We start from the raw sequence: 10,256 nt of genomic DNA, 5'->3' as shown, positions 1-10,256 counted from the left end.
TTGTTTTTTTATTTGTTTTTTTGTTTGTTTTTGTTTTGCTTGTTTTTTTTTATCAATACCCTCTGAGTCAGTGATGCTGTTGCTGTTGTTGTTGTTGTTGTTATAGTTGCAATGAGTGTTTGTTAATGTTCCCCCACTTGGCTTGTACTTTTGTTTTCTTTTTTGTTATGTCAACACTCTCTGAGTCAGTGATGCTGATGCTGTTGTTATTATGCTTGCAATGAGAGTTGTTACTGTTGTAGTTATGTCTGTCATTTGTCCTTGTTAGCAAGTTCTATTTGCCCTCTCTTGCCTTTTTTCAACACAGTTTCTTTCTTTGAGTCATATGGTTGCGAGATCCTCTCAAACTCCATCTCTTTATTTATTTGTTTCTTTTTTTTTTTTTTTTTTCTCATTCTCCTTCTCATAATAGCAATCACTGCTGCCACCATGCATGTAATGCTAGTTGCTCTCATTCTTTTTCATTTGCTAGTGGAAACTTTGTTTCTTCTTGTTGCTCTCTTTTCTTTCTTTTTTCTCTTTTGCAGAGGATTCGAAAAAACACAGCTCTTCCCTGCAGTTGTAAACATTCCAGGATTCCAGGATGCAGGCAGAAGAAAAACACTCTCACTAACTGTCTTCTTTTTTTTAGCATAAACCGTTGCAAACAAACACCTGAACATGTCTTCTTCACAAGAAAACAACACTGTTGTTGCCCCTTCTCCGAACTCTAAAGCGAAAAAAAAGAAAAGAAGGCAGTCACAAGAACAGAGAGACTTAAAGCTCAAAAACAAAGTCAGGGCCGCATTAGTTGCAGCGTGTGGCTCCGTAAACAGGGTTGTACCTTTCTATGGTACCAAGAAGAGGTACGCTGTTAGCTGTCCGATGCCTTTGTGCAAACATTCCTCCACAAGCATTAAAAGACACTTGACTAAAAAAGATCATTCTTGGACTTTGGATGAAGCTTCCATCTTTTACTCTGCAATGGTCAGGAAGTTTCAGCATGCTCGTCTCGAACGCAAGTCCGGCTGTCCAAAACCTTACCCCTGTTTGCAATGTTGGAAGTATTACGACCGACTGGACATACACTTGAAAGAGACTCATTTCTACGATTCCAAGACGATCAAACAAAAGATTGCAGAGGCAAAGCGATACGACAACGACAAGCTCTATGTCCCTCAATTTATTCGACCTGCCTTCTTTGGTATTAAGCCAGTAGCTGAACAAGCGTCTGCATCAGGCTCTGCATCCTCTGCTCCTGGGCCTTCCTCCTCTTTTTCTTCTCCGGTTCTTTCCTCTGATCCTCTTTTAAGCTTGCCCTCATCAGTTGCTGGTTCGTCCGAGGCTCCTTCTGCAAACCACTGCACCTCTGTAGAAAACAAAGAGCTGAACACCGAATCCGTCCTAGACTCTGATTTTAATTCCTTAAAGCACTTGGTTTCCAACTCCTCCGTCTTGACAGAAGATAAGAGACTCTTGTTTCAGCTGGACAAAGATGCTTTTCACTTTTATTACCAGTCAGCAGATGAGCTCTTCAGAGATTTTGAAAAGTGGCTTGTGGTAGCCAACAACAACACTTTGTCACAAGCAAAGATCTACAAAAATGCAGTTGTTGAAATATTGACATGTTGTGACAGCACGCTGACGCTGCACCCGAACGCTCTCACCAATTCCAACGTTTTGGAGGATAGATACTTTTCCATGCACTTTAAAAACATTCAGCTCAATTCCAAGCTGAGTGAACTTGACCAAACAAAAGCCATGTCTTGTCACACGTTGTACAACCGCCTCGTCTACCTTTGTCTCCTGTTTCGTTTCAGTGAAGCCAGGAATGTCTATTTCGGACTTTCTCATGAGGCCATCCGACGTTTGCGCTGCAAGGTGGAGGAGTTACAAAAAGTGCTGAGGCCCTTTCGTTCTTTGAGGAGGAGCCTTGTGAAAAGCAAAAAATGCATCAACATCATCAATGTCAGTTTGCTGAACGAATATGGCAAGTCTGCATACGTAAGACAGTTAGTGGAATCGATTAGAAAGCCGTCTCTTACACCGACTAGAGACAATGCTGTGTCTCTACGAAACCATCTTCTGCTCTCTGTCACTGTAATTAACAGTTTAAGAAAATCTAACATTGCTCTTTTAAACATTAGAGACTACATGGCTGCTGAGAAGAGTGAGTGTGGATATTGCATTGTGCAAGAGCGCTACAAAACAGCATACAAGTACGGAGCCAAAAACATTCTAGTGCCGAACGACTTGAAAGTGTTGATCGATATTTATTTGCTGAGATACAGAGACCTTCTTGTCAACGACTCTCACTACATGGCTGCAGACACCAAGACTGTTTTGGAGTTGAGCGACTGCTACAGGCCCCTTTTTCCATCGATGAGACCCAACAAAGACGAATGTGTGACACTCGGTGCAACTAGAGTGCCTGTTTACCAGATGGGTTCCTCTGCTATCTCCTCTTGCCTGACGTCCTGCTTCAGAAAAAGCCAAGTAAACATTCCCATGAAGCGTCTTACTCCCACTTGCATTCGCGGTTCGATAGCCACTTACTTTGCCAACAACAGCAAAGAAGATCGCGAGCGGTTTGCTACACTCTACATGAAGCACAGCAGGAACACAATGGATAGCTTTTATGTGTCCCAGTGGAACGCTGCAGAGGAGTTGCGCTTTGCCCTGGGCATCGGACAGTCCTTCGGAGTCATAGAGTCTTTGACTGTTGAAAAGTCTGAGAGACCACCAAAGAAGGAGAAGGATGTGATGGACTGGCTCCAAACTAATGCAGAGGAGTACGGTTTTCATGAGGTTGAGGACATCTTTGAGGAAGATTTAGACTCCGGTTCTGACTCTGAAGAATGTGCTGCTACTTTCAGCTGTACCACAGTGGTTCCGTTTTCTCCAGCTGTAGAAAACAATGTTCCTTTAGAGGATAGCAACGACCATGCCGTAGATTTCTTGTGTGAACCTACCTCAACTCCTGTTTCGTCTGTTCCATCTGAACAAACAATCGCTGGTCCAGTTCTTGAACTATCCCCTGCTCTTGCACAACTAGTTCCTAACGAACAAGCTGTTTGTATGGATGTAGATCAGACTCTAGCTGTTCCTGTTGGCACAGCTTGTTCTCCTCTTGCATTAACATTATTTCCTGATGAACCGGATTTTATTGAACACCATGCAAAACTTTCTCCAGTTTACTTTAATGAGCAAGTGGTTGCCAAACCTGTTTCTGCTTCTCCTTCTCAGCAAGTCGCTTTCTGTCCTTCAAAAGAGGTCTTTTCTGTTCCTCTGACTCCTAGCCTTGTTGCTTTTCAGCAAACATTGGCCAAACCCAGTTTGTTTCTTTCATCTGATCCAGTTTCAGCTGTTCCTGTCCAACAGGCTGGTACTGTTCTTGCAAAGCAGCTCTCACCTTATGCTGTTCAATCTGTTGGTAGCCTATTTAGCCAAAGTCTTGCCTCTACATCCAGAGGTAAATTCTTTTTGATTTTTGATTTTTGATTTTTATGCAAATCTCAACACGCTTTCAAAAAATGAAAATGCCCAAATCAACTCCTTGCTCTATTGTTATTGTTAGAGCTGTAAAAAAAACAAAACAAAACAAAAAAACAACACAGAAGTGTGTATGTATTTGTTGCAGGACTAATTCTGTGATTGCTTAAATGTTTATACAAGTGAATGATACTAAAACTGATTATGTTTTAGAAGTAAAAGATCCAAGAAGAAAAAAAATCAAGTTGGAAATGCCATCTTTCACTCAAGAACTCATCGGTAATGTAAAACCTAATTTATACAAAGATATATAAACACAAACCTCTTCTTGCACAATTTCAGATGGTTAACTGTTAACAAAAACTAGCCATCATTGCTAAGTGCACTTTTAGAAAGTTGTGTCTACCCGATTTCTAATGATGAAGTTAGAAACATCACCGTTAGAAATCATGCACAGCTTGTTATCATCTCTAACACTTAGAAACTGTTGATGGTTTTTATGAATTAGAAAAATGAACATGGTTTTATTTTATTTCAGGATCAACTCAGCCAAGAACAAAGGAAAACAAAGCAGAAGTTAGCCAATGCCATTTAGGTAATCTTTCAAAAACCAGTTATTGCTATCAGTGCAAACAATAAGGTCAACAAAAAAAAATAAATAAAAAAACAGAATAAATCTTGTCTTACTTCAGAACCAAATGAATATTTGATTTAATCACTTTGTGTTATGACTTGAGTTTGTAAAATTTTAGATGAAATAGTTGAAGAGCTGAATGCTTGCCCTGGCCACAACGAATGGTTCAACACCAGAAGTTTTCCACGATGTGCAGCTTTGGTGTTGGCATACATCTTGCAAGACGTGTTTACAGATGTAAGCTCAAGTTGCTCGTACAAAGATTACCTTGGCATCTTGGCAAATCATAGCAGTGACAAGCTCATTCATGTCTTGCAAAAGTACTCCTACCAAAGCCATATTAAAGACAAAATTAAAAACATGAAGCTAAAAATTCAAAAAGAGGGTAGTTTAGAAAAGTTTGTTCAATATGGCAATATCGTGAAACCATTTATGTAGTTTAGATAAGTTTGTTCAGTTTGGCAATAAAGATGGGCCTTTTGTGTAGTTTGTTTTATCTATGCTTTTGCAAATATTTTTATCTGTTTCGCTAAAGACATAATAAACAAGAAGTTCTGTTAAACTGTTCTCACATTTCTTATTTAAAGATAGTTCAAACTTTTTTTTATCTTTAAAAAAAAAAAAAAGAAGTCGTTTTGTTATTCTGTGAAAACTTTTAATAGAGTTGCATTTAGAATTACTTCTGATGTTTTTAAGAGTTTGTTAAAAAGCAAAATAATATTTCCTGTGATGTTAAACTGCATAAGTGAAATTTAAAAAAGGAAAACTGCTCCAACCATTTTTCGGAAAAAGAAATCAAAAAGTTCCTTATTTTAAAAGATCTAGACATCCATTTCTTCTTCAGCAAAATAGCGAGGCTTTTTTATGAACTCTTACTCTCTATTTTTTCATATCTTTACACAAAGGATTTTATTTAGTTCAATGTAAACATACATAGAAGTATATTATGTTTTTTTTTTTTTTTTTGTTTTTATGCAGTCTAACTTTTGTTTCACTTCTATTTTATTTTACGTTTATCTTGTATTTTATCATGCCTTATTGGTTTTTGCGTTTTGTGATGTCAAGCTGCGTAAGCTAAACTTAAAAGGGGAAAACTACGCTAACTTTTCTTTGAAAAAATATTCAAGAAGTACCTTAAACGAAAGAGAAAGCACACGAATCTTGCCATCCAATTCTTCTTCTGCAAAGTAGCGAGGCTTTTTATGTACTTTTGCTCTCTAATTTATCTCTATTTACGCAAAGGGTTTTATTTCAATGTAAACACGTATAAAAGAATACTTTGTTAAAAATAATGTTAAAGGAGTTGCGTAAAAAAAAACGTCTGAATAAAGTTTCTTTACAAAAAAAACAACTAAGAAACAAGCGCGCCTAAGAAAAACCAGATCGCGATTCACTAAGTCAAAAAACGAAAGAAACAAAGTTTAAAAGGTCTTTCTAGACAACAAATTCTATTTTTGGCAATGCAGTTTTTGTATTTATGCAACCTAACTTTTGTTTGACTTCTATTTTATTTTACGTTTACCTTGTATTTTATCTTGCCTTTTTGTGTTTTGTGATGTCAAGCTACATAATCTAAACTTAAAAGAAGGAAACTAGGCTAACTTTTCTAGTAGAATATTATGTTGTTGGTTTTGTATGCAGCCTAACTTTAGTTTCATCTATATTTTATTTTGCGTTTATCTTATATTTTATCTTGTCTTTTTGAGTTTTGTATTTTGTGATGTCAAGCTACATAATTTAAACTTAAAAGAAGAAAACTAGGCTAACTTTTCTTTGAAAAATTGTTCAAAAACTACCTTACACCGATAGAGATAGCTCACGAATTTAAAAAGTTGCATCTATTCATCTTCTTCTTCAGCAAAGTAAAGCTTTTTATGCACTTTTACTCTCTAACTTACCTATATTTGCGTAAAGGATTTTATTTAATTCAATTTAAACATAACTAGTAGAATATTATGTTGTTGGTTTTGTATGCAGCCTAACTTTAGTTTCATCTATATTTTATTTTGCGTTTATCTTATATTTTATCTTGTCTTTTTGAGTTTTATATTTTGTGATGTCAAGCTACATAAGCTAAACTTTAAAGAGGAAATTTACGCTAACCTGTCTTTGAAAAACTATTCAAAAACTACCTTTAACAAAGTAGCGAGGCTTTTTATGCGCTTTTACTCTCTAACATACCTATTTTTGCGCAAAGGATTTTATTTAATTCAATTTAAACATGCCTAGTAGATTATTATGTTGTTGGTTTTTTATGCTGCCTAACTTTAGCTACATCTATTTTTCATTTTACGTTTGTCTTATATTTTATTTTATCTTTTTGTGTTCTGTGATGTCAAGCTACATAAGCTAATGTTAAAAGAGGAAAGCTGCGCTAACCTTTCTTTGAAAAACTATTCGAAATCTATTTTTGAGATAATCTAGATTTAAAAGAGGAACACTACGCTAATTTTGCTTTGAAAAAACTCTCGAAAACTAACTTATTCGATAGAGATAGCACACAAATTTAAAAAATTGTATCTACTCATCCACTTCTTCTACAGCAAAGTACTGAGGCTTTTTATGCACTTTTATTCTCTAACATACCTATATTTGCGCAAAGGATTTTATTTAACTCAATGTAAACATACATAGAAGAGTATTGTTACCCGTTTGTTTTATGCAGCCTAACTTTAGTTTCATCTATACATTATATTGCGTTTACCTTATATTTTATCTTGCCTTTGTTAGTTTTGTGTTTTGTTATGTCAAGCTTCATAATCTAATCTTAAAAGGGGAAAACTGCGCTAACTTTTCTTTGAAAAAGTACTCAAAAAGGACCTAAATCGATATAGATAGCTCACAATTTTAAAAAGTTGCATATAGTCATCTTCTTCTTCAGCAAAGTATCGAGGCTTTTTATGGATTTTTACTCTAACTTTCCTATATTTGCGCAAAGGACATTATTTAATTCAACTTAAACATGCCTAGTAGATTATTATGTTGTTGGTTTTTTATGCAGTCTAAACTTTGTTACATCTATATTTTACGATTAACTTATATTTTATCTTGCCTTTTTGAGCTTTGTGTTCTGTGATGTCAAGCTACATAGTCTAAACATAAAAGAGGAAAACTACGCTAAACTTGCTTTGAAAAACTATTCAAAAACTACCTTTAACAAAGTAGCGAGGCTTTTCATGCACTTTTACTCTCTAACATACCTACATTTGCGCAAAGGATTTTATTTAATTCAATTTAAACATGCCTAGTAGATTATTATGTTGTTGGTTTTTTATGCAGCCTAACTTTAGTTTCATCTATATTATGTTTTAGGTTTATCATATATTTTATCTTTTCTTTTTGAGTTTTGAGTTTTGTGATGCCAAGCAACTTAAGCTAAACTTAAAAGTGGAATGCTACGCTAACCTTTCTTTGAAAATCTATTCATAAACTACCCTAGACAAAAGCTAGATTTAAAAGAGGAAAACTACACTATTTTTACTTTGAAAAAACTTTCGAAAACTACCTTAATCGATAGAGATAGCACACGATTTTAAAAAATTGCATATAGTCATCCACTACTTCTGCAGCAAAGTAGCGAGGCTCTTTATGCACTTTTTCTCACTAGTTTGCTTATATTTACGCAAAGGAATTCATTTAATTCAATCCAAACATATATAGAAGATTATTATGTTACGATTTTTTTTTTCTTTTATGCAGCCTAACATTTATTTCACCTACATTTTATTTTACGATTAACTTTTATATTACCTTTCCTTTTAGTGTTTTGTGTTTTGTGATGTCAAGCTACATAAGCCAAACTTTAAAGAGGAAAACTACGCTAAGCTTTCTTTGAAAAACTATTCAAAAACTACCTTAAACAAAGTAGCGAGGCTTTTCATGCACTTTTACTCTCTAACATACCTACATTTGCGCAAAGGATTTTATTTAATTCAATTTAAACATGCCTAGTAGATTATTATGTTGTTGGTTTTTTATGCAGCCTAACTTTAGTTTCATCTATATTATGTTTTAGGTTTATCATATATTTTATCTTTTCTTTTTGAGTTTTGAGTTTTGTGATGCCAAGCAACTTAAGCTAAACTTAAAAGTGGAATGCTACGCTAACCTTTCTTTGAAAATCTATTCATAAACTACCCTAGACAAAAGCTAGATTTAAAAGAGGAAAACTACACTATTTTTACTTTGAAAAAACTTTCGAAAACTACCTTAATCGATAGAGATAGCACACGATTTTAAAAAATTGCATATAGTCATCCACTACTTCTGCAGCAAAGTAGCGAGGCTCTTTATGCACTTTTTCTCACTAGTTTGCTTATATTTACGCAAAGGAATTCATTTAATTCAATCCAAACATATATAGAAGATTATTATGTTACGATTTTTTTTTTCTTTTATGCAGCCTAACATTTATTTCACCTACATTTTATTTTACGATTAACTTTTATATTACCTTTCCTTTTAGTGTTTTGTGTTTTGTGATGTCAAGCTACATAAGCCAAACTTTAAAGAGGAAAACTACGCTAAGCTTTCTTTGAAAAACTATTCAAAAACTACCTTAAACAAAGTAGCGAGGCTTTTTATGCACTTTTACTCTCTAACATACCTACATTTGTGCATAGGGTTTTATTAGATTCTAGTAGGTTATTACGTTGTTGTTTTTTTATGCAGTCTAACTTTAGCTTCATCTATATTTTATTTTACGTTTATCTTATATTTTATTTTGTCTTTTTGAATTTTGTGTTTTGTGATGTCAAGCTACATAAGCTAAACTTAAAAGAGGAAAGCTACGCTAACCTTTCTTTGAAAAGCTGTTCAAAAACTACCTTAGACATAATCTAGATTTAAAAGAGAAAGACTACGCTATTTTTGCTTTGAAAAATCTTTCGAAAACTACCTTAATCGATAGAGATAGCACAGGATTTTAAAAAGTTGTATCTAGTCATCCACTTCTTTCACAGCAAAGTAGCGAGGCTTTCTATGCGCTTTTACTCTCTAACATACCTATTTTTGCGCAAAGGATTTTATTTAATTCAATTTAAACATGCCTAGTAGATTATTATGTTGTTGGTTTTTTATGCTGCCTAACTTTAGCTACATCTATTTTTCATTTTACGTTTGTCTTATATTTTATTTTATCTTTTTGTGTTCTGTGATGTCAAGCTACATAAGCTAATGTTAAAAGAGGAAAGCTGCGCTAACCTTTCTTTGAAAAACTATTCGAAATCTATTTTTGAGATAATCTAGATTTAAAAGAGGAACACTACGCTAATTTTGCTTTGAAAAAACTCTCGAAAACTACCTTATTCAATAGAGATAGCACACAAATTTAAAAAATTGTATCTACTCATCCACTTCTTCTTTTTATGGATTTTTACTCTCTTATTTACCCAAATTTGCGCAAAGGACTTTACTTAATTCAACTTAAACATGTCTAGTAGATTATTAAGTTGTTTGTTTTTTATGCAGCCTAACTTTAGTTTCATTTATATTTTATTTTACGTTTATCTGATACTTTATCTTGTCTTTTTGTGTGTTGTTTTGTCAAGCTACATAAGCTAAACTTAAAAGTGGAAAAGTACGCTAACCTTTCTTTGAAAATCTATTCAAAAACTGCCTTAGACATAAGCTAGATTTAAAAGAGGAAGACTACGCTATTTATGCTTTTAAAAAACTTTCGAAAAATACCTTAATCCATTGAGGTAGTGCACGAATTTACAGTCATCCACTTCTTCTATAGCAAAGTAGCGAGGCTTTTTATGCACTTTTGCGTTCTAATTTATCTCTGTTTACGCATATGGTTTTTGTTTATTTCTATGTAATGATATACAAAAGAGTATTTTGTTAAAGATTATGCTGCAGGAGCTGCGTAAAAAAACTCTGGCGACCTTTCCTTAAGAAAAAAGCAACTGAAAGACATGTGCGCCTTAGAAAATTCAAATCGCGATTCACCAAATTAAAAGACGAAAAGAACGAACTTTAAAAGCTCTCACTAGACATTTGTGTTTATGATAGGCAATGCAGTTTTTGATTTTATGCAGCCTAACATTTGTTTCATCTATATCTTATTTTACGTTTATCTTATACTTTATCTTGCCTTTTTGAGTTTAGTATTTTGTGATGTCATGCTAAATAAACTATACTTTGCTAA

General features: G+C 34.1%; 1 protein-coding gene across 1 annotated transcript; it reads left to right on the top strand.

Moving 5' to 3' along the window:
* LOC149892731 (uncharacterized) lies at positions 1 to 4,589 on the top strand. The gene is made up of 4 exons (XM_090080151.1): positions 1 to 3,451; positions 3,685 to 3,750; positions 4,010 to 4,066; positions 4,224 to 4,589. The coding sequence occupies exons 1-4, from the start codon at positions 661 to 663 to the stop codon at positions 4,541 to 4,543; spliced, it is 3,234 nt and encodes a 1,077-aa protein (XP_089936277.1). The 5' UTR covers positions 1 to 660; the 3' UTR covers positions 4,544 to 4,589.
* The last annotated feature ends 5,667 nt before the right edge of the window (positions 4,590 to 10,256 follow it).

The sequence above is a fragment of the Hydra viridissima genome, unplaced genomic scaffold (genome assembly GCF_058129835.1).
Source record: "Hydra viridissima isolate aposymbiotic clone 2 unplaced genomic scaffold, HvirCarnegie_v1 scaffold_2, whole genome shotgun sequence".
Taxonomy (NCBI): domain Eukaryota; kingdom Metazoa; phylum Cnidaria; class Hydrozoa; order Anthoathecata; family Hydridae; genus Hydra; species Hydra viridissima.
The sequence above is the reverse complement of the archived record's forward strand: the minus strand, read 5'-3'. Positions and strand labels throughout refer to the sequence as shown.

Excerpts from the sequence above, each read along its gene's own strand:
- LOC149892731 (XM_090080151.1), top strand. The coding sequence starts at position 661 with ATGTCTTCTTCACAAGAAAACAACACTGTTGTTGCCCCTTCTCCGAAC. Across the intron at positions 3,452-3,684 it reads TCTTGCCTCTACATCCAGAG|AAGTAAAAGATCCAAGAAGA; the intron begins GTAAATTCTTTT and ends ATTATGTTTTAG. Across the intron at positions 3,751-4,009 it reads TTTCACTCAAGAACTCATCG|GATCAACTCAGCCAAGAACA; the intron begins GTAATGTAAAAC and ends ATTTTATTTCAG.